The sequence below is a fragment of the Sesamum indicum genome, linkage group LG4 (assembly GCF_026168435.1).
Source record: "Sesamum indicum cultivar Baizhima isolate 11 linkage group LG4, ASM2616843v1, whole genome shotgun sequence".
Classification (NCBI taxonomy): domain Eukaryota; kingdom Viridiplantae; phylum Streptophyta; class Magnoliopsida; order Lamiales; family Pedaliaceae; genus Sesamum; species Sesamum indicum.
This window is the reverse complement of record NC_142660.1, coordinates 19,271,677-19,298,907: the sequence shown is the minus strand read 5'-3', so window position 1 is coordinate 19,298,907 and position 27,231 is coordinate 19,271,677. Positions and strand designations below refer to the sequence as shown.

Sequence of the window (27,231 nt, the reverse complement as noted above, 5' to 3'; positions counted from 1 at the left end):
TATTATTACGCTTTGCAAATTTACCACACAAATGCATGGGTTCATACCTATGTTCAGGTCAAGTTTCATGGAATTCTGAGAACGTTCAAAATTTAGATGTTTTTACACGGTTTTACTAAAGAAAGTTTGTTTCGCTTTCATACTAATTTGTAATTATTATTATGCCTAGAAATTTACCACATAAATTCATGGGCTTAAACCTATGTTTTGGTCAAGTTTCGTGGAATTCTGATAACGATAAAAATTTAGCCATTTTACACGATTTTATTAAAGAAAGTTTATTTCCCTTTTATACCAACTTGTACTTATTATTACGCTTAGCAAATTTACCATACAAATGCATGGGTTTAGACCAACGTTCTGGTCAAGATTCGTGAAATTTTGAGAACGTTCAAAATTGAGATGTTTTACACGGTTTTATTAAAGAAAGTTTGCTTCCGTTTTTTTACCAACTTGTACTTATTATTACACTTAGCATATTTACCACACAAATGTATGGGTTCAGACCTACGTTCTGGTCAAGTTTCGTAGAATTCTTAGAACATTCAAAATTTAGCTGTTTTACACGATTTTATTAAAGAAAGTTTGTTATCCTTTTATACTAACTTGTACTTATTATTACGCTTAGCAAATGTACCACACAAATGCATGGGCTTAGACCTACGTTCTAGTCAAGTTTCGTGGAATTCTGATAACGTTCAAAATTTAGATGTTTTACATGGTTTTATTAAAGAAAGTTTGTTTTGCTTTCATACTAACTTGTAGATATTATTACACTTAGCAAATTTACTACATAAATGCATGGGATTACCCCTATGTTCTAGTCAAGTTTCGTGGAATTATAATAACGTTCAAAATTTAGCTATTCTACATGGTTTTATTAAAGATTGTTTTCTTTTCATACTAACTTGTACTTCTTATTATGCTTAGCAAATTTACCATATAAATGCATGGGTGTCAAGTTTCGTGCAATTTTTAGAACGTTCAAAATTTAGTTGTTTTACACGGTTTTATAAAGAACGTTTGTTACCCTTTCATAATAACTTGTACTTGTTATTACGCTTAGCAAAATTTACAACACAAATACATGGGTTTAGACCTACGTTCTGGTCAAGTTTCGTGGAATTTTGAGAACGTTCAAAATGTAGCTGTTTTTCACGGTTTTATTAAAGAAAGTTCGTTTCCCATTCATACTAACTTGTACTTATTATTACGCTTTGCAAATTTACCACACAAATGCATGGGTTTAAACCTATGTTCTGGTCAAGTTTCGTGGAATTCTGAGAACGTTCAAAATTTTGTTGTTTTACACGGTTTTATTAAAGAAGGTTTGTTATCCTTTCTTACTAACTTGTACTTATTAATATGCTTAGCAAATTTACCACACAAATGCATGGGTTTAGACCTACGTTCTGGTCAAGTTTCATACAATTCTGAGAACGTTCAGAATTTAGGGCTATATTTGGATTCGTTTTCCACCCATTTCCAAAACTGATACAATGTTTGGGTCTTTTGTTTTAGATTGTTTTAGAGTATTTTACACTGTTAAATTACAAATTTATCACTGTTCACAATTCTCTGTCATTACCTGTCGTTTCTTCTCCATCTGACCTCCAACTGTGCAGCCATCACTCCCATCTCATCATTCTCTTGCAAAATAACTCCCCCCTTTCCTTCCCTGAGCGAGAGTCTGGTTTTGAGGGATGGGCCACCAGATTTCCTAACTTTTTCGTTGGTGAATGTGAGCAACAAGCCGTAAAACACATTTGGTGGTAGATAGAAGCAAAAAGATCCAGAGGTATGACACCCTTATACGCTTCTGCTTTTTCCTGAAACCCTAAACCTTAATATGCATCGATGTGTGCGGCTGTGATGATTTTTGAAGCAAAAACATTAGATGGGTTTGCTGAATGGTATATGATATTTAGCCCCTTCAGTTTTCTGATGATAAAAGGCGTTCTGAGCATATAGTTCCTCTTGTAAATGCATTTTGTTCAGAGATGATGTAGAAGTGTATTTGATTGTCTGCAATTACAAATTCTTTATAAGGCAAATGAAATTGGTGGGAGGAGAAAGAAAGGATCGGGTGGGGGGGGGGGTGGGGATTTTGAGGAGAGGGTTGGTGGGTATATTAGTTTATATTTTTATTTATCAATAGTCTTTTTTTAAAATGTGAAGATTTTAATTTATTCTTTTTATAAATTATAGAAAAATTAATTATGTTTTATATCTTATGATTATAAATTGTATTTATTTTATAAAATTATTGAATCTATTTACGTGTGTTTTTTATTAAATTTTCTGTTGAATTATTATTAGTGTTATTAAAAGGAATGTACTCCCAATTTGATCAGTTTACCTTAATTTATTTATATACTACATAAGTTTGTATAACTATGGCATACTCTAATTTCTGCAACTAAATTACAGAACGTCTTCATTCGATATTTAATTCGGCAAAAGAATGTCTTCTCTCCATTTCTGTTTTCGCCGCCATCATCGCCGTTTCGATGACCCACTGGTCGAGATGTATATCCGTCAACTCTCCTCCTCAAGGCGAACATTTCGGTACTTTTCGATTCCATTTTCATCCACCTTTTCAATGTGTAGTATATTGCACCATCTTCTACATCCAAGCTTCAATTTGCCGCCGTTTGAACACCTTACGCCGGCGAACCACCACCATTCGTCTGCCCATCGTCCGTCGAGGCCAATGGACTTCACCCATCGAGTTTCGACAACTGTACGGCGAGACTGAGCTTCTTCACCGAAGCACTGATCATTTCACCGCCACGGTTCTTCGCAGTTGATGTTGATTTCACAAAGGTTGGCTGCTTTTCTATGTATTTTCGACTAGATTTGATTTCAATTTTTTTTTCTAATTTATTGAAATGTCTTGAATTGAATTATTGAATCAACTGTATCACCAATATTATTGCTGCAACCGAGCATGTGCGCTTTTGGTTCATTTCTGACTTTTTACCGACATATTATCAGCTTTTCTTTTGTATATTTTTACCATACTGTCAGATGTTGTGACTACAATAGTGCTAGTATACTGTACATTTATGAATACTTCGATACTTCCAAAATATTTCACTGTTTCGTTCGTGAAACAATAATGGTGGAGAGTGTACTCCTTCCTCTATATATTTATCTAACTTTAGATGACTTTTGCACTTTCATTCTTTTTTCTCATTCGTAAATATTGTACGAGATAGTCAATTTGATTACTTTGCTTGGAGTAAAGCATTGCGTCGCAGTTGTTTACACGCTTATTTTATTGGAGATTTTCGTTGTTGGTGAAGTTTTATCATCCATCTAACATTGTCCTTTACTACTTTTTGTAATTAAGGTATGTATATGAATTTTTGCTTTGTGGATCTTTGTTGTATGTGTATGGATTCAATCGGGTTTATAATATTGAGATGTAATTTGCATCTGCGATATGGCTTAGTCTGCAATTTGGTTAGACTGAGTCTAAGTTGGGGAGGAGTTTATATTTTAGAATTGATATAGCATGCTTTTGTTGTAAATATGATGTTATTTTGCCTTCAAATGGTTTGTGGATTTTGTCTATGTTGGGTTAATTCATAAATATGTGTAGCCAATATGTCGTTTTTGGTGGTCTCTTGTAAATTGATTGTTTTTCGTGGCTTCCTTTCAACGCCCTTTATACAGTTTCGATGCCTCATTTAGGCTCCTTGATTTAGGTTCTATTATTATAAGGTTAGCATTTTTGTAGTTTTATTACTTAAACTGTATTCTTGGGACTGTTATAGAAGCCGTGATTGAACTAGTTTTTGAAATGCTTGAATCTTGTTTTCTTTTGGTCATCCATTCTGAATCATGTTTTATTTTGGTCGGCTTATAAATTTCTTGTTTTGTTGGTTTCCTGCCACTGAAAGATAATAGTGTGGAGTGCCATATATGTCTCCATTTCTGTGTTTGTTTTGGGGAAGGGGGTTTTTGTTGCCTTTTGTTCTCAACTATATTGGGTATCCTCCCTAAATACTTGTTTACACCTTAGAAACACATCCATTTGTTGTGGTGGAATGAATAAAATGTCTTTATATACTAAGAATTAAAATTTTATTTATTTTTTATTTTGTTCTAAATTTTTTTTATGAACTAAGTGAATTATTTATTTTATAATTTTTTATTTTTTTTCATCCATCCTGTACGATTTTCTTATAAATTCTTAATTTATAATATTTAAATAGACCATTTTTTGAAAAAAAAAATGTACACATGTATCTAGTAATTGGGTTTTTTTTTTTGAATTTCTTTTTTGTTAAGGAGAAAAGTAAGCGAATATTATTTATTTTAGTTGGAGGATCCGAAATGTAGAGAACAAGGCCAGCCCACGTGCTAGGGACAATCTCTTTTAGTATAAGTACAAAAGGCATGCTCAGTCTTATTTGCTAATTAATTACTGACACTCATTAACCTCCTCATTTTTAATATGAAAGTCAATTGTTAAATGGTAATTTGACAATTTAAGTTTCCATAGCCAGTAAAATTTAGAGATTTTAACTAATTATATTTAAAAGTTCTTATAAATTATTTTTTAAAGCTTATAATAAATAAAAATTTATTTTAAAACTAAATTTTTAAATTGTTTGTGTTAAATGATATAAACAAATATTATCGCATATCTTTTTAAGGACTTCTTTTAAATATATAAATATATATATATATATATATATCATATCCTTAGCGTTATCTTATATGATGTTTTAAACATTTATAAAATGGACAAGTACCTTCTTGCTCAATGAATTGCTAGAAATCATTGTTTGAAGGATGATTTTTTTATCAAAATATGATCAATTATTTAAGTAAAGCATATTTATGTGAGATCAATTCAAAATTCATATAGGGGGCGACCGAGAGGTAGGAAAGAGAGAGGATTTTTTTTTTTTTTTTTTTGTGTTGTGTGTTTTTTATTATAATTATTTCCCAAATGATTATATTACACACATATATATAAATAAATTGTTTGAGAATTAAAAATGTTTCTAAATATATTCTATTACCTACAAGGTATATTTCTCTTTATTCTAAATAAAGAGTTCCACAAAATAACTAGAATTGCAATTTCTAAAAATACAATTCTCTAGCTATTTATTTTTTTTCATGAAATTTTTTCATGGGCTTAAAATTAGTGGACTTGGCTGATTTTTATCTTTAGAAAATTACAAGCTCAATAAATTCTTATTTAAATCCAATTTAATAAAAATTCATTTAATTCAACCCAACTTGTATTTAACAATCTAATTAAACACATAAGCCCAAATTATCCTTATTATTTAATAAGATTCAACTTATTAAATTATAAGAACAAACCCAATATAAATTGGTGCCATTAATTTATTCATGGGCCTCTTCTCTCTTTGTAAGTAATCCAATTATATATGGAATTAATTCCGAATTAATTCCTTGTTGCTTTCCGATGATTGTGTGTGACTCCTTAGGTTTACATTTCAGCTAGACTTAGGCAGGTGTCTAACACTATTTTTAATTAAATTTAACTTAATTAATAATTTTTTCAACCCTCGATCAAGAAAACCCGTCACCATGGGTGGCCGTCTAGCAACGGTCCATGTGAACTTTTAGGCTCCCTAGTCCATAAGGGTACTGTCCTTCCGTCTACAATCTTCAGGCCTTAGTCTAGGGCATGGAATTGGGCGTCGATTTCAATCCTAGACTAGCCGTCTATGCTTAATACTTGAGATCGCATCAGACCAAATTGCTCAATATAGGAACATCCTCTTCCTATTCGACCAATAACTGTGGCCACCGCTTTATAAAGTGTAGATGCAACTCCAAGTGTATAGGAGATATGGTGTAATGCGATCTCAAGTATTAAGCATAAACGACTAGTCCAAGATGGGAACCGACGCTCAATTCCATACCTAGGTGGCCGTCTAGTAACTGTCCATGGCACTAGAGACTAGGCGAAAATTCATTTGAACTTTTAGGCTCTGGAGTCCATACGAATACAGTCCTTCTGTCTACCGTCTCGAAGCCTTAGTCTAGGGCATGGAGTTGGGCGTCGGTTCCCATCCTGGACTAATCGTCTATGGTTAATACTTGAGATGCATTAGACCAAATTGCTTGACATAGGAACCTCCTTTTCCTATTTGACCAGTAACTGTGGCCACAACTTTATAAAGTGTAGATGCATCTCCAAGTGTATAGGAGATACGTGACAAAGGTATCTCCTATACACTTAGAGATGCGTCTAAACTCTATAAAGCTGTCACGTATCTCCTAGCACTTGGAGATGTGTCTACACTCTACAAAGTTGTCGCCACAGTTATTTTTCTTATTATAATTTGATATTTTGATATTTTAATTTTTTAATTCTTTATTTCTCTAGGAGCATTAAATAATCTTGTAAATGTTTTATATTTCATGATCTTAATCCTTTCGTTGTCAGATTTTACAGAAGTCATTGAAATAAATCATGTGTATTTCGTAATTTTGACATTTTATCCTTTATATTTTTAGGAGTGTGCAAATTAGTCCTGTAATTTTTTGACATTTCGCAATTTAGTCCTTTTGGTGTCGGATTTTGCAAAAGGTGTTCGGAATAAATTATGTGCCCGTTCCTTTTTCATTGTAAATTTGTCATTCATATTGGCAAAAGTGAATCAATTAAAATAAAAGCCCCAATTTAAATGAACAACGTGAGTCGCACATGATTTATTACAACAACTTTTGTTAATTCAGCATCGAAAGAATCAAAATTATAAAATATCAAAAAGCTAATAATTTTTTTTAATTCTAAAAGAATAAAAGATAAATATAGCAAAATGCAAAAATTACACGATAAAAAATATATTTTACCGTAGTTTTTTAAGGAAAAAATTAACGAGTGCTCAAGCTCCATTCGGGCCACTCCTGAAAAACAGACTGTACCACTACATAAATGTATCAAAAAATAAAAATTGGAAATAAATTAAATTATTACTATTCCTTTTATACAATTCCATAGTACACTACTTAATTTCTTAAACTGTACTTAATTTCTTATTTTACCGTACTTAATTTCTTATTTTACCGTACTTAATTTCTCATTATCTATAATTAGCTTCTTAAACCTCTCACATTAACTAATTATTACATGTTATACTATAATGATCACCACCCCACACTACTCCTATAAACTCCCTCCAACTCCCACCTCTATCCTAGCTACTTTCTCTCTCCTCCTCTCTCTCCCCTCCTCTCTCTCTAAAAACTGCAACAACAAAGCATTGCTCTCGTAGCGTTATTCTGTACGGTGATGGTGGTGGTGGTGAAGCAAGGACATGGAGGCTGTGGAGGACGTGGCTGCGCCGCCGGGTCGAAATAACAAAGACCTCTCTCCCATCGCCAAGGGCAAGCGCACCAAGAGACACAGGCCTCATTCTCCTATTCCCTTCACCATCAAACCTCCGCCAGGAGATAATGCCCCAACAGCCGCAGTTGACGAGCAACAGCTCCTCCGCCGTAGCCCCACCTTCTCTGCGGTCTCCTCAGAGGAGAGCACCACCACCGAGGAAGTCGATACCGCCCGATGCCTCATCCTTTTGTCACGAGGTTATTTTTCAGCACACCCTTCGAATTATCACCACGATGAGAATCAACCCAAACAGAACAACAGCAGCAGGTGGTACGCGGGGGCTGCCACCTATTCCACGGCGCCGGCCTATGGAGGCCCCCACAAGGTGGCCGGCAGCAGTGCGTGCGTTTACACATGCAAGACGTGTAACAGGTCTTTCCCTTCCTTCCAGGCCCTCGGTGGCCACCGGGCCAGCCACAAGAAGCCCAAGAACGAGAAAAAAACATCAGCCGCATTCTCCGACGAAGAAGACTTCCCGTCGCCGACCATGTCATCGTCCAAGAGCAGAATTCCGTATCATTCCCTTTCTCTCCAGCTGAGCAACATTTCCTCCACCACCTTCTCCGCCGCGCCCAAGTCGTTGGCTTCTCCAAGAATCCATGAGTGCTCCTATTGCGGGGCGGAGTTCACGTCGGGCCAGGCCCTTGGAGGACACATGAGGAAGCACCGGGCCGGGCCGATCATCCGATCCTCAAACGTTCCACCAGATACCTACATTGAGGAGCTCGAGCCCCATCACTTGAAGAAGCCCAGAATCGGGCTGTCTTTGGATCTCAACCTTCCGGCGCCAGAAGATGAGAATCAGAAGTTGGGGCTTGGGTCAAAGCAACAAAAAAGCCCGGAAGAAAAGAAGGAAACCGGAACGGGCCTTGGCTTAACCACCACTACAGCTCCACAATTGATTGACTGCCATTATTAGTTGAGAAAGGTTCAAATTGTTCTTTTAATTATATATTAATCTCCACACATATACATAACTTAGACTCGACTAATCACCATTAATATTCTCCTACTACTACTTTTTTATATTTTAATTTTTTCAATTGCCTAGACCATTTCTTTTTTCATTAATCATTATTTTGTTCATCAACTTGTACATTCTTTTAACTTGGTCAATAGACCTCAAATTATTGGAATTCTTTTAATTTGTTACTAGTGCAGTTTACATTTGTTTAATAGTCTTATTATTTTTTTAACTTTCTCGTATTTATTAAAACTCTATTGCCCAATTGTTGTTTTTTGTTTTATTTTCTTTGAGCAACTTGAGGACAAATAATAGAGAAGGAGCTAGCTAGTAACACTCTAAGAAATATAAGTTTTTTTTTGCATGATTAATTAGTATGATAAAAATAAAAAATTATGACCAATATAAATTAATTTGAGCAGCCAACGATTATTAGTTGTTTGAGCAAGTTAGGTAAAAAAAATAGTCATAATTAAACCCGGTGTTACAAAGGTTGATTAATAATATATATGGTCAAAATTTAATTTTTATATTGATCTTCGTAAATAGTATTAATTTATCATAAATTTTAAATCTTATTATTATTATTATTATTATTATTATTATTATTATTATTATTATTATCATCATCATCTCAAAATTCTCTCAGTTCACTCTATTTTGTCATGCACACTACACACATTGATCTACTCAAAATCCCTGAAACATCCAGATTGAGACAAGAACGAATCAGGGATGACTTCGGACCTGCATCTCTACTATACCAGAAGGGAAAGACGACGAAGATTCCAAAGTCAAAAACTAGAGAGGATCTAATTATTGCATCGATCATATCCATAATATAATGAAGGCAATAAGGGTAGATCTATACAGGAATTGGCTGAATGATTTTTCGAATTTGGGATTGTGGACTTGGTCAATATTTAAATCAATGAAATCACTCTAGCACTACCACTACTGGAGGGAAGCACAGGACGGATTTCCACACCAACGCCACCCCGATGTTTGTGGGAACCAAATTCAAAGAAAATTCAGGACAAGATTCAAGAAGAGTTTCTAAAAATACACCTTTGGCAATATTGACAATGTTTCAGCCTTTACTTCCATATAGCACCATACTCAACCTGGATGTTATCAAATTTTAAAACCTCAAGAAGCTGATAGATGAATGGGTGGGAACCATGAAAATAGCGGTAACCACCTTAGAACACGATAAAGTAAACTTCAAAAGATTATTGGAGTTAAGTTTGGAGGCTTCTGTGAATATCCGATGGGATAATATCCCAAAAGATATTAAAGTCGATATCCTCATCAGAGAATCTAGTCATAATAGCTAAGAAGGCTTATTAAGATCCACTTTATCGGATATGGATACTTTGAAGGAAGTAGAACGGAGAAGGCTAGAGAATATGCACAAGCTCTCTTTGGCCTTGAATTAAGGAGTATTTGCACAGTAGATAAATATATTTATTGGTTTCACAAATATTTCTTCCAAAGTGTAGTAGTAACAGAAGTACCCGTCCCCATGTTTTTTGCAAAAATTTGCAGTCCATCGAGGAAAATATTGATCCAATCATACAAAGTATCTGAAGGACAACTGGACTTAGTAGGAAGGAGGATGTCTTTTATCAAAGTCAAGTTGAAAGATTGGTGTTATCAAGCATCTATCAAAAAGAACATGAAGAAACTGAGAAGTAAGTGAAAGCACTGCAAAATGCGAGTGGATGGGTCTGAGAACGCGCAAGCGGAAGCAGTAATATTAAAACGGCGTAAATTAAAACGAAACATAACAAAATCATAATTCCAAGGGGTACACGCTTGGAGTTCCCAGGCTTTCGATGTAGGTAATCACAATAACACTAACTAAATTAAACGGGGTTACTAATCAACATCTATTATTAAATTACAATTAACAATCATATATTAATTGTGATTAATATTTAACAAATATATTTAATCAATAATTATTATTAAAATAGAATTAACAATACCTACTAATTAATTAGAATAATATCCCACACGTTAATATGATCTTATAATCATGAGGTCTAACATGGTTATTTAATTAACTTAAGCCTCGTTAGCATGAGATCATATGGTTAGTTGCACCCTGTAGACAAATATACCTGCACATAAAAGTGAAAAGAAAGATGGCATAACAAATAATCCAAAGAGAAAATTGCATTTTTTTTTTCTTTTTATCATATTATAAGATAGTTTGCATAGTTGGTACGTATTTTCCCAATTGACAAAAATTGTTAGAACAACCCTATTTATATGGTATCATCTGTGCGATGACCCATTTATAAGATATCATTTTTTATCAATAAAAAAAGTCCCATACCCACCACGCAAATTGTTTTATAGTACAATTGGTTGTGACACGTTTTCTCGCCTATATATAATAAATAGACTTCATATTTTAAAATATATTATAAATAAAAATAAAATATATAAATTAATACATTTATATTATATATAAATAAAGAAAAAAATAAAAAACTGCTTTATCAATTAATGTAAAATTTATAAATTGAATATGTTACTTATTTTATTAGTTGGAGGGTATTTTTTATTTTACAAAAGATATTGGTATAATAATGTCATCAACCGTTATTTGTAAGTTTGTAAGTGTGAAACTCTTTTTTTTTTTTTTAATATTAATATAGATGATACAAAAAATACAATTCTCTCAAGAATGGAATATATATATATATATATATATGTGTGTGTGTGTGTGTACACAGAAGTCGAAATTATGTATACAATATGCATTTGGTTACTTTATAATTATCTCAAAATGTTTTCAAAATAATCACAACATATATCTTAGTTGTTAGATCAATATGAAGTAAATCAATTCTAGATATATATATAAAATTAATTTGCTTATATAAAATATACGAAAATAATTGTTGAAATTGTTATTAAACTGAAAAATAGATAAATAGAAAAAGCAATAAATAAATCCAACCTAAATCTTCCAAATTAATTAATTCATAAAAAAAATACATTCCTTTTTCAATTTTAGAAAAAGATCATTCTTGGAATAAATCAATCGTCATCGTCGGATTCAACACCTTCCCAAGCCCAGGCGTAATCGCACTTAATTTGCTCCTCCTCTTCAGGCGTAAAGTCGTTCTCAATGCAGAACATTTTTCTCACCCATTTCACGCTTTTATTCTGCATCCTATCTGCAATCTCCTGGCACACCAAATCCAACAAACCTTTAATGTCAAGATAGTGAGCTGCAAATACAACGTCGAATAATACGCTCATCTCCGTCTTGGCCACAAACTCCTTGTCAAAATCTCTCTTTTCCTTGTCGGTGACGCCACCTTCGGTGTGTTTGGTGAGGTAGCCGATGACCCTTGCTAGGGTTCTTCCATCAACCACCAGCAGCGGAATCTTGTTCAGCTCGAACCCGTCCTCCAGAATGTGCTTAATGGTAACGGACAACACGGCAGCGGATTCAGGAACTTCGAACTCTTGGCCATCGGAGGTTCTAAGGGTTAGGGTTCGGGTTTTCGTCTCTGATCCTTCTTGGTTTTCGTTGTTGATCGTTTTTACAACTGGAATTTCATTCTGAGTCGTCATTGAAGAGGGATGTCGTTCAAAATCTAGAGTTTTTATTGCTAAATAGAGGATTTTCTTCGACGAAGAGAACTGGAGAGAATTTTGATTGATGAAAAGACGAGGGATTGGCTACACACACACATATATATATATATATATATATATATATATATAACCGCGTCTGATACTCCAAGAGTCCAAGTAGGGCTGGAACTCTTGTGATGAGTTTCTTCGTGGATTTGGAATCTTTTTTTCGTTTCCTACGTAAGGCTATGGACATTTTTTTTGCATTTCCCAATATATATAGTAAATTATTTTTCATATTTTAAATTATATTATAAATTGAAATAAAATATAGAAATTTAACTAATCACATCTCAAAGGAAAATAATAACTTAAGGACATTATTGACGCAATAAAAGAATAGTATCATGGTGTTACAAATCATTTTTTGAGTGGAAAAAGGCGATTTTTTTATATTAGTATAAATATTGTACGGCATGTGTGATATGGATTACGGATATGAAAATTCGAAATATATAAAATTTAGAAAATTTAATACTACTTGGATATATCTACTAAATATATATAATTTATTTATACTAGAAAATTATGATAATATACAATTTGTGTGAATAAAATGATGTTGTTAAATGAGTTAAAGTCAAATTTTCGTAATATTACACCAAAGCATTAAAATATAGTGATACACTTTTTTATAACAATAAAATCTATGATATATTTATTTAGTACAAGATAATAATATAAAATAATATAATATATTGTTATAATTTTTTATAACAATAATATAATATAATATATAATCTTTAGTACAAGATATTATAATCCATATGATTACTTAATATTTGATACATAATAAAAAGCAAGATTTGAATATTATGTATATAGATATACATATATAGATGATAAGAAAAAATATAGATTCGTATATAGAAATATATATGTATTTATTGACAATTTCCTTTTATAGTTATCACTATTTATTAAGAAAAAAATCTAATCATAATACGGAGAATCACTTTAATTAGGAAACTTAAATAATTTTAATATTTTTACTAATGATGAAGATATATAAGTCAATTTTATCAAAAAATCTATGATCTATTAATTCGAGTCAAAATTACTTAAATGATAAGAAGTTTGTACTACTATAAATAATGGGTCTGCAGATTGGCACGAAAGTATATGATCACAAGTCTTTAAAATTTTATGCTACACTGTCCATGAACAGTCAACCCAAAATCATTGCATTCCAAGTTGCAATATTTTTTTCTTTCAATCCATAAAGGTACTATTTTGCTCTAGCCAATGATCCATTCTTTGAATACATGTTAACCAATGCAGTCCCAAGAATCACATCTAACTCCAACCCTTTCTCCTCAATATACTCATGAATTTGCTCTCCCAAATCCAAGCACATTGCTTCATTAGATTCAAACTCCTCCGCAATCATTCCATCAAACAACCTGATTTTTTCCTCCGCATAATTATTTTGCTCATACCCACATATCATCATCATTCAAATACTCAAATTCCTGTCATCCAATTCATCAAACACCCTTCACCCATCACCAATCCTATTCGATACAGAATGCCCTCTTACAAAACCATGCACAACATGCAAGTCCGAGTCGCGGCTGGCCAAGGAGAGCTGGCGCCAACTTTTGAAGTTCTGGTCAAGCCCACAATTTCAGCCAAAATCGGCCAAGAATAAGGTCAATCGGACAGCCAACCCGAAAGCAGCTACGGTCGTCTAATGCAGGGGATCGTCATCCTTTGGAGCGCAAGCATAGTAAGTATTTTAATTGATATTAATAATTCCATTTATTATTTTATATTTCTAATCATTTATTAAAATATTTTTTTAACAAGAGACACAACTCGGAAGCCCGTCACTTAGATGAAGGTGTTCGAGAAGGTCTACAAGAAAAAGGAGGATGACCAATGGAGTGGCCTGAGGGTGGAGGAGATCGCGGTAAGTAATTAAAGTAATTGATATAATTTATTCTTTTAATTTTAAATTATTTTTTTAATCTAACTATTTAACATGTTCGTAGGAGATGTTCTTGAGGATGATGGAGGAATGCCAGAGACAGCAAATAGCAATGAAGAACCTCCATTGTCGTCTCAAGGTTCCGTGGCCTCGAACAAGCAGTAGGTCTGGATGCCAACAGCTAGCAATCAAAAGAAGGGTCGAGTATTAGGTCTCGGCTTCGAGGCCTCCCACTTGGTTGTTGGACCATCATAGCTAGTCGTTCGACTGCTTCGTTGCCCTTGCCACCTTAGCCGTAGCATCTCGACCTTGATGATCGGGTATTGGCCCTCGTGTGCTACATCAGAAGCATCAATCTCAACTGGCACGATCATCTAGCGCCCGAGTTTCCAGCTTATCCCCCAGCACCCGACGGGATGACGACGACGACGATGAACACGCAGTTGTAGGGAATAATAATTTAAATTAGGATTTCTTTTGTATTCTGTAAAAATATAATTTTAAAATAATATTTTTATTTTTGTAATTAAATTATTATTTTTTGTTATATTATGTGTTTTTTATATAAATTCTTTTATTTAATTTTACAAAAATAAATATTAAAATATATTAAATAAAATAAAGATTAAAATATATTAAATAAATAATAATTTTTGTAACTGCATTTGTAATGACTTTTATAATATACCATAAACAGATAAAATTATTAGGCCGTTACAAAGATTGTGCCAAACATAATTATCAATTTTGAACTTGGTCGTTCCAAAAATTGTTACAAAAGCAGTGTTAAAAGCAGCAACAAAAGCAGTGGCAAAAACAGATACAATATAATTCAAAACCGTTACAAAGAGTATTAAAAAACTGATTCAAATATCGAGCACAATCATACCTAAATATGTTATAAAGGCCGTTACAATAATAATTAAATCAAATTCTACTGAGCCGTTACAAAAACAGTTACAAATTCATTTTTTTTAATGTGACTAGATTTGTAACGGCCTATAGAGACTGGTAAAGAGACAGTTACAAATTGTAATGGCTTTCTATCAAGCCGCTATAAATAGTTTATAATGCCTCATTAAATCACGGTAGAGCTGTCCGTTACAAAAATTATTATAAATTAATAAAATAGTCATTACAAAAATTCCAATAAATTTTTTTTTTGTAGTAATATTGTACTTCACTTTCCTTGCCAAGTTACTGATCATCTTGCTTAAACTTGCCAGTTCTAATTGGAAACACTTTATGTAAACCCTGCCTTTCTGTAATCTGTATAATTTTCTGTGATGGAGTTGGCTTAAAATGGGTTCACCACAGGCAGCTTGAAATAAAAGAATCCAAGTGCAAATGGAAGCTGTTAACCGAAACTTAATGAAACTGAATCCAAGTCAAACTAAAAAATCTTGATCCTATAGGACTATGTTGTAAATAATTCCAGTCGACGTAAATACATATTCAAGCTTAAAGAATTGCGTATGAATTTGATTCGATTATTAATTTAATTAAATTTTAATTGGATAAAAAATAAGTTAAACTTTAATAATTTGATGCTTTGAACAAATCAAGCACGACTCAAGTTTGAAAGTTCATTGAACAAATTCTTTTGTGCAAGTTTGTATTCAAGTATAACAAATTGAGTTCAAATAAACTTTTATTGATTGATTTTAATAGAGTATTGAATAAGTTGATTTATTTTTCAAACATGTCTTATATATTCAAATTTGAGTTTGAGTTCTACAAATACAGGTATTTAGTTTTGTTTTTTATTTTCGATAAATGTAAATTTCATTAAATAAATGGTAGTACATCGGTACAATACAACATGAAAGGCTAGACAGTTACCTCAACAGGCCAAGGGATCAGCCATAAACGAAAAACTGCACAAATACTAATAGAAGGAGGTAAATCAACACTAAGTATCCGTTGTCAGACATCTTCAATAATAAGTTTTCCTACAGAAGGTGCCCTGTATATTCCTTCATTAAATCATCGAAGATTGCACTCGTACCATATGTGGTATACAAGAGAGCCCAATAGTTCACGGTAAGAAGCCGAGATACAATGTTTTCTTCGCCACCTTTTTGTTGCCCATTGAACGTCGGTAGTCCAATCACGGTGAGACCAGTCAAAACGCAGGGTGTACCGAATCACCCTCAAGCAGTGTTTTGAGTAGGGCTAATGAAAGAAGAGGTGATTGTGTGTTCAGTAGCCCCTCGTTACACAAGACACAAGTGGTACTCAAGTGAGATAGCCAAGGCTTGTCAACTGTAGAAAGCTTTCTAAGGATGGCGAGCCAGAGGATAAATGTATACCGAGAAATTTTGAAGGGGTCCAAGAGTAGTTAAGACCACCCTACCTTGGTACCTGTAATTCTAAAACCTAGAGTAGCATAGCTGATGTCAAAGGCCTAATTTGTGATCGCCAAGAAACACGGTCAATGCCCCCATGGATATGTGGGAGAGTATGGAGGATGTGTGGACAATAAATATCTGTAATATGGGGCCATTGCCACTGCCCATCCTCAATTACAATAGCAATTGTATCTATCAATTTAGTTTAATTTGTTTACTTTAAATTTTAGGGATAGTTAAACTCTCCTCCCATGAGATTTTGTGTAATTACACATATATTCCCTATGGTTTAAGAAATTACATATAACACTCCTGAGGTTTATTTTCATCTAACAAATATGTCCCTCTATTAGTCAAAATTTACTAAATATTGAGATTAACAAAAAACTAAAATTTTTTTGATATTTATCTTCAATTGACTTAAACTTATAACGGGTCAAACCAATTCTTTCTAACTAAACTATACTTATAATGGTGAAGACCACACATACATTAACATGCGCGTTAAGGCTTATAATGGTAATTTGATCATAAAAAGATTTATTTAATTTAAAATAAATCAATAATAAGTAAATATAGATTTACTTCTTCTTTTGTTAATGTAAGCTAGTTCTATGAATTTTGAATAACGGAGAACCTTATTTGTTAGACAGAAGTAAATCTCAATGTACTAAATGTAATTTCTCAAATTACAAGGAATCTACGTATAATTATAGCAAACTTCAGTGGAGAGAGGTGTAATTATCCTTAAATTTTATTAATTGATTTTAAATATTGATGTAGCTGCATAGTGAATTTGAAAAACGCATTTGGGCCTCATCATGTCCCAGCCCACAATATTTGGGCAAGAGGATAACTGGATTGGTCCAGTTTTCATGCCCAAATAAAGTCAGCCCATCAAACAATTAAAAATTTTATGTTTGGGCACATTCACACTTAAAGCACACCGAATGAGACTATAACGGATTAACGGTGGTGAGAAAACTCAGAGAGTTGAATAACAGTTGAGTTGACTCGGCGAGCGGCAGAACGGATGATGGAAAAGCAAAATAAACGTTCAGCAAGCTCAGCCAGTAAAGAGTCTGCTTCCTAATTCCAGAGTAAGATTTGTCACAGCTCTAACCCAAGCTTTCTTCATCATATAAATGCAGAATGTATATATGTGTTTGAGATCTCTATTTGTAATATCAGCTGAATTTTGTCGTGTCGTACTGGTATTTGCTGCTTTGATTTCAGGAATGTACTTTCTCTTGGTCCAGATGGTATCAATTTTCCAATTTTCATATGCCTCTTTTTCGGATTTAGTATGTAATTGGTTCTGAGTCTGGTTAGGGTTTAGGGTTTTCGTAAAACCACCTTGTTTTGGCTTTTTTTTTTTGGAGTAATTCTCCTTGTTTGGATGAAGTACTTTAATCCGAGCAGCTTAGATTTGTCTGAGAATTACTTTTTCCGGGTGCACCTAATGCAATTGTTTGTTGCAAAGCTCTTAGATGTGATAAATGGTTCCTTTAAGTTCTGAATCTTGAAAGTCTGCTAATAACAACCACCCTCAAAAGTTGGGGCTTCATCCGCTTTTGGAAATCATTTGCCGGTGAATCCATCTGCGAAGCAACAACTGGGATCTGGATTTTCGGGACAGCTTCAGCTTTCTGAAGCTCAGATGCAGGCCCTCGCCCAGGCTCAATTGAAGGCTCAGGCTCAAGCTCATGTCCGTGCTCAAATGTTTGCAGCCCATGCACAAATTCAAGCCCAGTGGCAAGCTGCTCAGGGCCTTTAATCTCTTTCCCATTTGCAAAATGTGACATAAGCAGAAAAATTAATTTTTGTTCTTATCTAAACCTCGAACCAATAATTTTACTATAAAATTGAAAATAAGTTTGAATTTTATATACATAATATTTTCATATATATATATATAGAGAGAGAGAGAACTAAATAAAAAATAGAATACCGATTGTAATATAATATTTAGATTTCATTTTTTATTTAATATTATCTATAAAACTATCTTCATTAAAAAATATTAATTTCCTAAACTATTCATGACATTTTTGTGGATAGGGAGGTTGTTAAGGGCATTTAAGAGTTTTTTGGTACCAGGAACATGTAAAATGGACAATTATGAATCACCTCTTAATCCCATATAAGTGAGCCAACTAGGATAGCAATCCTGCCATCCCAAGTGAGATTGCTATGTCAATCTTATCCTTATGGATCTCGGACTGGCCACCATGCAAGTAAACATGGATTTGGATTCTCCTTTTGAGTTTATTGAGGTCAAAATGAGTTGAGACATGTAATTTTACTTTTATATTTACTGAATCCTCATATTTGAATTTAATCCTATACCGGGATTTGATTACTAGTCATACTTTTGTAAAGGGAAAGTATTTTTGCACTTGGAATTTTGAGTAGTAAAACTATGAACACCTATTTCAGGAATGCCACCCTCAAAACTAAATTTTCTCGTAAAACTCTCTCTCGCCCATCACCCGACCATGACAGCATTGGCTCTCCATCAAACAGTACGGCAGCTATCTTCACCACCAGCACAGCGTGCGTCGCTGTCTATGATGGCAGACAAATGCAAATCAATGGATCAGCTAAAGCAAATCCACGCCCAAATGATCGTCACCTCCTGCATTCACGACACCTTTGCTGCTAGCCGCTTACTCAACTTTTGTGCTCTCTCTGCATCTGGGGACCTTAAATATGCTCTGAAGCTCCTAAAACATACTCCTATGCCTAATTTGTTCATGTGGAACACTGTAATTAGAGCACAAGCAAGTAGTTCGAGTCCTTTTGAAGGCTTACTTCTTTATGCTGACATGCGAAGGCGTGGCGTTGTACCTGGAAAACACACCTTTCCTTTTGTACTGAAAGTTTGTTCGAATATGAAGTCTATTAGATGTTGCAAACAGGTGCATGCTCATGTTTCAAAATTTGGGTTGGACTCGGACTTGCATGTTGTGAATGGTTTAGTAAGAGGGTATTCTATATCGGGTGGGATTGGTGATGCGCGAAGGGTGTTTGATGAATTAGATGACAGGAATTTGAGTATTTGGACGACGATGATATGTGGGTATGCGCAGAATGATTTTGCGGAGGAAGCAATCAGGTTGTTTCATAGAATGATTGCAGATGGGTTTGAACCTAATGGAGTCATTTTGTGTTCTGTCTTGTCAGCATGTGCGCAGTCAGCGTGCTTGGATTTGGGAGAGCAAATTCATGAGTATGTTGAGCAGAAAGGAATGGAGTTAGATGTGATTCTTGGGACCGCATTGGTGAACATGTATGCTAAGAACGGATCATTGGCTAAAGCAAAACAGTGCTTTTATAGATTGAAAGAAAAAAATATTGCAACTTGGAATGCAATGATTTGTGGACTGGCTGTTCATGGACATGTGGAAGAAGCAATCTGTTTTTTTAGAATGCTGGAGAAAGAAAAAGTAATGCTAAATGATATTACCCTTCTAGGTGTTCTATCAGCATGTTGCCATGCTGGACTGTTGGATTACGGTCGCACAATTTTTTATTCCATGAAAAGGATTTATGGTATTGAACCTAAACTAAAGCATTATGGTTGCATGGTAGACCTGCTGGGACGAGGGGGCCAGGTTGTAGAAGCTGAAGAACTTGTAAAAGGAATGGTTTGGAAAGCTGATGTTGTGATTTGGGGAGCAGTGTTGAGTGCTTGTAAGGAGTATGGGAATATTGAGGTTGCTGAGCGAGTGGTGAATGAAATTCTTGATTTGGATCCTCAAAATCATGCGGTTTATGTTATTTTGTCCAACATGTACGCGGAGGCTGGAAGATGGGAGGATGTGATGAAGTGGAGAAAGGGAATGAAAGAACGAAGTTTGAAGAAAACAACAGGATCGAGCCTCGTGGATGGTGATACGTAATATTCTTTGATGTCGTAGGGTTTTTGATATATGGGGATTTTAAGATGAAGGTAGAAATTTCGCAGATAAGATTGGAAACTTCAGTGCAACACTGTAAATTAATAGTTGACATGCCCTACTGTCTTAAAATGTATCTCTCGTTCAGAAAGATTTATGAGTAGAGAAATGATAGGTGAGATTTCGGCATAGGCTGATGCAATCCTACTCGCTGGCTATAAATAAAGCTGGGTTGCATGTGGATGTTGCGAGCATTGCGTAGGTTGGCTAGCTTTTGCCATTGTTCTCAGCCCGCTGTTTGATTGTGGATTGTTCAGGGGAACAAGAAAGAACTCATGTTTTAGGAGTTCCATAAATGTCAAAGAGAAACCATACACCTTCATAATAGCAAAGTGGCTGGAAACTGTGTTTTGTTCCAATTACTGTGTAGCAATGATTAAAGAGTGTTTAGTCAACCTCATGTTCCCAAAAATTAGGTTTTCTTACTACAACCATCTTGGGTTATAAGACAAGTGTATAATAGCTTTTATTTATCATCTTATGTTCAGGTCGGATGCATCAGGTCAAATAGTTATATATTTTAAAAAATGTTTACGCATCTAAAAAATACATATGGTATATGTCAAAAGAAATATTGAATATTAGTCACAGAAAAAAAATAATATTTATTTTTTATGTAAACATTTTTTTTGAGGCAATTTTATTTTTGTAAGTTTCAAGTTTGAAATTTATTACAACAGCACGAGAATGGGAAGTGCGTGTGAACTCGAATATAGGTAGCTTATGAAACTTTGTTGCTTTCCCCAAAATATTTCGAAAACTTAGTGCCAATTGTGAAAATAAATCAAAAGGTGAAGGGCAATTCCGCTGAATCTTTTAAGAAATACGGTGGCATGATTTTGGCACGAATTGTGTATAGAATGAAAAGGTCTAATCCCTTTACTTCTTATTGCTCAACCAGATTCTCATGTTCGTTGATGAAAATTATAGTAGTTGATTCAAGACCTTCAGTGACAGAATTTGATCAAAATAGCTCCTTTCAAAGTAGGTTGGTTAATGAATCTGAGACTTGATGGTTCACAGGATTTGTACATTTTTGTGTAGCATAGCACTTAGAACAAACTTTTGACAGAATACGATCACACGTTGATCTTCTAATTGACAAATTGAAAAAAGTGCTTTCCAGTATTCACAGTTCAACTTCTCATTGAGAGTCAATAATGTTGTGGGTTGCACAGACTTACAGCCACCCCCCGCCCCCTTTGAGTAATCACATGACACAGCTGATACTTACATAATATCACTTTATGCTAAATATAAGCCTTGTTTCAGTGCAGTCGGAACGTGTATGAAGATTGGTGAGTTCCAAGACAGAATTCGATGTCTATCATTAGATGATAGCGATCTCCTATGCGTTCTGATGTGTGTTGTGCTCCCAGGAGTGTAGCCACAACAGGTGATCAAGGAAAGTGCTCTTCTATGTGATCAAGTGGAGAAACATAATCAAAATATTAAGCATAGATTTCAAGTCCAAAATGGGACTAATACTCAATTCCATGCTCTAAACTAAGGTCGAGAGATGACCGATGGAAGGACCGTACCCGTGTGGCACTCGGTAGCCTTAAGGTTCATGCTATTTTTACCTAATTTTCTAGAGCCATGGACCTTTGCTAGATGGTCACCAATGGTGACAGGTACTTTTGGATTAAGTGTTAATTGAAAGTGATTAACTAAATATGATTTAATTAATCTAGTACAAAAATATTTGCCAATTAAATTGTGTGTTAACACAAGTCCAAGTCTAGTTAAGGGTAAACCTACAAAGTCGCACAAAACACCACTAAAAAAAGTAGTAGAATTCATCATGAATTAATTCTAGAAGGAGTGAATTAATTTAAAGAGTTTAAATTAATTTGAGAGATTAAATAATATGATCATTTAAATTGGAGAGCCCATGTGATGGAAAGCCCAAGATTTAATTAATGAAATTAATTAAATTTTGATTAGATTTAATTAATTTGATAAGATCAATTTTAATTGAACTGAATGAATTAATTAATAGGATCAATTAATTAGAGTTTTGACTTGGTAATTTAATGAGATTAAATAAATTTCATTTAGGTTATTAAGAATTCATTGGATTAATTCTATGAAGGCCTAAACCTATGGGTTTAATTTATATTTTGAATTAAGTCCAATTGGGTATATATCTACATATGTGTAGTCCTAGCTTGAATATATATATATATAATTAATTCTGATTAACTAATTAATTATAATTTTTTAATACTTATAAATAAAAAATATTTTAAATTTTACTTTAGTAATTTTAATAAGTATTTATTATACATTTGACTTATAGAATAACAAATAACAAATATATAAATTATAAAAACAAAAACTTATTTGATGTAAAAATATTATAATAATATATAATAGTTAGATATGTGTGTTATATTATCATATTATATATATATATATATATATAATAATTATGTTATCGGATATATGTTTAATTACATTATCATATATCAATAAGTATGATTGATGAAGATGAATATGGTTGTGATGGGGAAAATGATATAGATATAAAATGTTGAAGTATTTTTAAATATTTTATATTTGTGATGTGAATATGTGAACATTGATGTTTTGTTTTATTACTGGGACAATTTTGTCAATTACACATTTTAACCCTATGACAACGACAAAAATAAATACAACATAAAATTGTTACACAATAATATCCAATAATCCCAAATTTTATTGATACAAGAAACAAAGTACATAGTGTAATAATTTTATTTTATCTCATATTTAATGTATCATTAATCTATACTAACCTAATTTCATTAATGGAAGTAAACGAGGACTCAGAGAACATATACAAATGCACATCATTATGTATAATTTCAGTTTCACATGATACGAGATGACTGTTTTAAATGTACTAGTAAATAAAGTTGTAATGTGAATTTTTTTTAAATATTAAATTAATGCTAAATTATTCTAAACATAAATACATGCGACACATTATGGTGAATGCATAAATATTAATAGAGTCAAATTTGTCATACTTTGAGGTATATTATATTATTTATAATTAATTAATGTCATTTTCTATTTTGTGTAAACTTTTACAGCAACTTCATTCTTTTGATATAGGAATAAATATAAAATGAAACAAGTAATTGAAGCCTTTTAAATTATCCGTACTATATCTACAGTGGCAGGATTTATTGGTGTTTGAAGGAAAAATGCAAGCAAAAGTAATTGAAATTCATAGAACCTCCTATACTACAATCCTTGAGAAATATGCATTGTGTATATCAGTAAATACATTAAACTCACTCATCACACTTGAGCAATATCTCAACCACCTTTGACGAAATAAACCTTCCAACGGTGGTTGAGGATCTAGTCCCCGCCGCCAACGGCATGATCACAACCTTATTTATCCAAAAGAACAACAGGGGGCGGGCGGTTGGTCACTCACCCAAAATCACATCATTCCAAGTTTGCTCCTTATGAAATCAACAAATGCAATCTTCTCAATCAACCAAACCAAATTCTTGTGTTAGCACATTTAACACCACAAGTGACAGTGCAGACTTATTGGATACTTAGGTCCATCTTGAATACAAGTATAGAAATAACTGCTTGTATTGTACATGATAAAAAAGGGATCTTATGTATATGAACATACAACCCAAAACAGCACGGTAGAATATACATTTGAATACAGGCAGATTGAAGTAACAGCAAAAATTAACACGATGTTGTAGTTCAACTTTGAATGGTCAGGAAGGAGAAGGGCGTGGCAATCTCTTGGCAATTTCCTGTCAAATTGAAACATTATTTGGAATAAAACAAAGCAATTAAGTATGAAATACATGAAAATTTGATGTTAAAGAAAAGAATGTACTTCCGCACTGCTTATTTTACAAATTACCCTATGTGCATATTCTGTATCGTAAATCATGACTGTAAATGGTAGTGTAATTTTTAAAATTGATCAAAGAAATTTCATAACATGCACACCTCTTGGAGTATTCAGAGTACTTCTCCCCTATAGTATACTTGCAATTTAGGATTGTTAAAAAGCTACAAGTATGATTTTCATGAGATTCAATTATAACACTCATGACCATGTGGGTGCACATGTCCGTTTGTTGTCAAACAAGGGTACTGCCATTCCCATCATAAAAATTAGGATGACTATGGATATCTGGTATTTATAACATGCCTCTTTCATACGATACGAGAAATTATAAAATTCACTGCAACCACAAAAGTAAGCAGTTGTAACTAAAAATGAGTGCATAAAAGACCTAGACAATGGCCGCATTATGTACAAGCAGAAGTTCCATGTGATTGGTATCATATTTAAGAGCCAAATTAAAAATTCGAACCAGAATTAGAGGCAGCAATAGACAATTCCACTTTAAACTAATCTTCCTATAAATACACCACAATGCGGAAAATATATAACATCAGTAATATTTTATAATTTCCTGATCATGGTCCGAACAAATCCAGCAACAAATGACACAAAAATATTTTACCTACATCAGTAACACAACAATATATCTTTAAAGGAAAAGGGATAATAACAGGAAAAAAGAGAACAGCAATAATAGATTGGCACCTCTGTTTTAATTGGAAGTAAAGAAGCAACTGAGTCAATGAACAGTAAATTACATCGACATCTCTCGAGCTTAAGATTAATAACACAAAGACCCTTGCTGCTTGCAAATTGCAAGTATACCCCCCGAGGTTGTTATTGTAATTTATATCGATACCTCATAAGGGGAAAAAAATTACACGAACACCCCCAAAAGAGGGAGGGGAACAAAAGAAAGGGAGCAAATGATAAAGCGACTACACATGTCAATATGGAATGGAACAGCAGCAAGAATGTTGAGTTAACCAAATTTAGCAGTTTGACACAAGCAATGGATGTATAAAGATGAATGAAAGAAAAATCAGATGAAAAGACATTAGAAATGCACCTCAAAAAGCTGGTTTATGTTGTCTGCTGTCTTCGCTGAAGTCTCAATAAAGAACATTCCATTCTTTTCGGCATGGTCAATCCCATCCTTCAGAAATAGGAAAAAAAATGTGTAACATATCACAAACAAAATATGTTACCACAAAAAATAGAAACTGATAAGGATACATCTGCTCACCTGAAATTGTACTTCTCGTTTTTCGTGGAGATCGGCCTTGTTACCAACCAAAGCCATGACTATTTCAGGACTTCCATGCTTTTGTAATTCCTAGAAATATGAAAGAAGCAATTGACAATAAAAAGAAATCATGGTGATTTTCTCATTGGTGGAGCAAGCACATAATAAAGCAACATTTATCCTAGACACTATGAACAAGCTCATGTTTCTGAACATCAGGGACTAGGAATGGACATTGGTTATGTTACGAGATCAATCAAACTGGCTACATGCAAATTTCCAAGAGCATATGATGATTTCTCATCAATGTTCATTTGCAAAAAATGGGGACACTGGCTATTGCATTGTGTGAAACTGAGGGAGCAACTATACTGATCTGTTTACCTTGACCCAATACTGTGCCTTAGCGAATGATTCAGGGCTAGTTATATCATACACGACAACTGCAACTGCAGCCCCTCGATAATACAATGGTGCCAGAGCTGCATACCTAAAAAATGGAATGAGCAAAGAAATTTTACAAAAATGAACATAGGCGAGTGAATTTTATGCTAAAAGAAAAGATAAATAACCTTTCTTGACCGGCAGTATCCCATATTTCAAATTTCACTGTGGTTGAATCTTGTAAGGCTATTGTCTGAGACAAGAAAGAGGCTCCAACCGTAACCTGAAATTAACTAATATTCAATAAAACATATAAGTTCAAAATCACGCGACTTGCATTATATTACATTATCAGTTACCTTAGATGTTGGATCAAATTGACCACGAACAAATCTAAGAACAATGCAGCTCTTCCCGACCCCAGAATCACCTAACAGCACCAACTGCAAAGATTATTGAAAGGGTACAAGATCAGATAATCCATTTTTCTTTTCTACGTTGTTTTGCTTTTTGTCTTTATTCAGGCTTCCTCACCCATAATCTATTTGTCAAACAAGTGAACATGGAGAAATATAAAATACATTTTAATTCCAGCTCTGTACTATATCACATAGTATAACATTTCCTTAACTATCAAGAAATTCTTAATCCTTACCTTAACGCGAAGATTTTTCGTATCAATCACCTCACCATTTTCCGGGTTTAAACCGACTGCTTGCCCAACGGTTTTATCTGCACCCGAAAAAAAAATAAGTAAAAGAATGAAAATCAATGTAAACCATCATCTCAACAAAGAACTAAAAAAAGCGCCAACTGAGCTCATTCGAGTAATGAACAAACCGAACACCGAAGTCAAGGGAGAATACGACTGCCAGAATCCGAAATTCAGCAATAAATTATGAAAAATCCGCAAATTTGGAAGAAAAGCAAGAAACGGATTTCGGTTTGGTAAGAAAATTCATAAACCCTAAGTGTCGAAATTCACCTGGAAGCGACGAGGAGCAACCCATGGAAGCAGCCGAAAATCGGTAGGAAACTCTGTTCTGTAGGTATTCGGTGCAATTACAAATAGTACACTTCAAGGTTCTACAATTTAATGTAAATAACTACTAAATCAGATCAAATGTGCGAGCAGAGAGAGAGACGTAAGGAAGGAGAGATATTCAGTTGGACGGTAGTGGCAGTTCGATTCGACAAAAAATAAAAGGTAAATTACAACGGAGTTTAAGATCTTGCAAATTATAATTTATTTGAGAAATTATTAATATTTTTTTAAGTAAAATAATTATTAATAATTAACTTAATTTATTTGACTTCGTTATGTTTTTATTTATTTTCTATAATGGACTAATCAAATATTTTTTTGAATTATAAATTATAATTAATGGGTACGGCCCAAGGAAGTCTGGTCTAAGAACAAGCAAGAAAGACTAAGGGCCTGTTTGGTTGTGTTTTCAA

At 33.6% G+C, this 27,231-nt stretch overlaps 3 protein-coding genes and 1 pseudogene across 7 annotated transcripts; 2 read left to right on the top strand and 2 right to left on the bottom strand.

Moving 5' to 3' along the window:
- Nucleotides 1-7,144: 7,144 nt before the first annotated feature.
- Nucleotides 7,145-8,514, top strand: LOC105161312 (uncharacterized). Its single transcript, XM_011078958.3, has one exon. It carries the CDS (start codon nt 7,320-7,322, stop codon nt 8,310-8,312), a length of 993 nt encoding a protein of 330 aa, XP_011077260.1. The 5' UTR covers nt 7,145-7,319; the 3' UTR covers nt 8,313-8,514.
- Nucleotides 8,515-11,278: 2,764 nt separating this feature from the next.
- Nucleotides 11,279-12,105, bottom strand: LOC105161332 (SKP1-like protein 14 pseudogene; annotated as a pseudogene).
- A 5,123-nt stretch (nt 12,106-17,228) lies between these two features.
- LOC105161311 (pentatricopeptide repeat-containing protein At5g56310-like) lies at nt 17,229-20,754 on the top strand. Of its 5 annotated transcripts, none has more exons than XR_016065059.1 (2): nt 17,229-17,398; nt 18,738-19,218. XR_016065059.1 is itself a non-coding variant. In XM_020693509.2 (2 exons), the coding sequence occupies exon 2, from the start codon at nt 19,370-19,372 to the stop codon at nt 20,201-20,203; it is 834 nt and encodes a 277-aa protein (XP_020549168.2). In that variant the 5' UTR covers nt 17,234-17,398; nt 19,220-19,369; the 3' UTR covers nt 20,204-20,754. The 5 variants fall into 5 exon arrangements, 1 of the variants encoding a protein (XP_020549168.2); XR_016065061.1 differs by lacking the exon at nt 18,738-19,218 and adding an exon at nt 17,855-18,194; XR_016065060.1 differs by lacking the exon at nt 18,738-19,218 and adding an exon at nt 17,782-18,194.
- Nucleotides 20,755-23,845: 3,091 nt separating this feature from the next.
- On the bottom strand, nt 23,846-26,971 carry LOC105161310 (ras-related protein RABF1). Its single transcript, XM_011078956.3, has 8 exons — nt 26,759-26,971; nt 26,429-26,505; nt 26,133-26,216; nt 25,962-26,056; nt 25,774-25,879; nt 25,390-25,479; nt 25,213-25,299; nt 23,846-24,039 (listed from the first exon to the last, which is right to left on the bottom strand). Exons 1-8 carry the CDS (start codon nt 26,781-26,783, stop codon nt 24,001-24,003), a joined length of 603 nt encoding a protein of 200 aa, XP_011077258.1. The 5' UTR covers nt 26,784-26,971; the 3' UTR covers nt 23,846-24,000.
- Nucleotides 26,972-27,231: the final 260 nt, after the last annotated feature.

Excerpts from the sequence above, each read along its gene's own strand:
- LOC105161312 (XM_011078958.3), top strand. The coding sequence starts at position 7,320 with ATGGAGGCTGTGGAGGACGTGGCTGCGCCGCCGGGTCGAAATAACAAA.
- LOC105161311 (XM_020693509.2), top strand. The coding sequence starts at position 19,370 with ATGATATGTGGGTATGCGCAGAATGATTTTGCGGAGGAAGCAATCAGG.
- LOC105161310 (XM_011078956.3), bottom strand. The coding sequence starts at position 26,783 with ATGGGTTGCTCCTCGTCGCTTCCAG. Across the intron at positions 25,880-25,961 it reads GATACTGCCGGTCAAGAAAG|GTATGCAGCTCTGGCACCAT; the intron begins GTTATTTATCTT and ends TCCATTTTTTAG. Across the intron at positions 25,300-25,389 it reads AACGAGAAGTACAATTTCAG|GATGGGATTGACCATGCCGA; the intron begins GTGAGCAGATGT and ends CTATTTCTGAAG.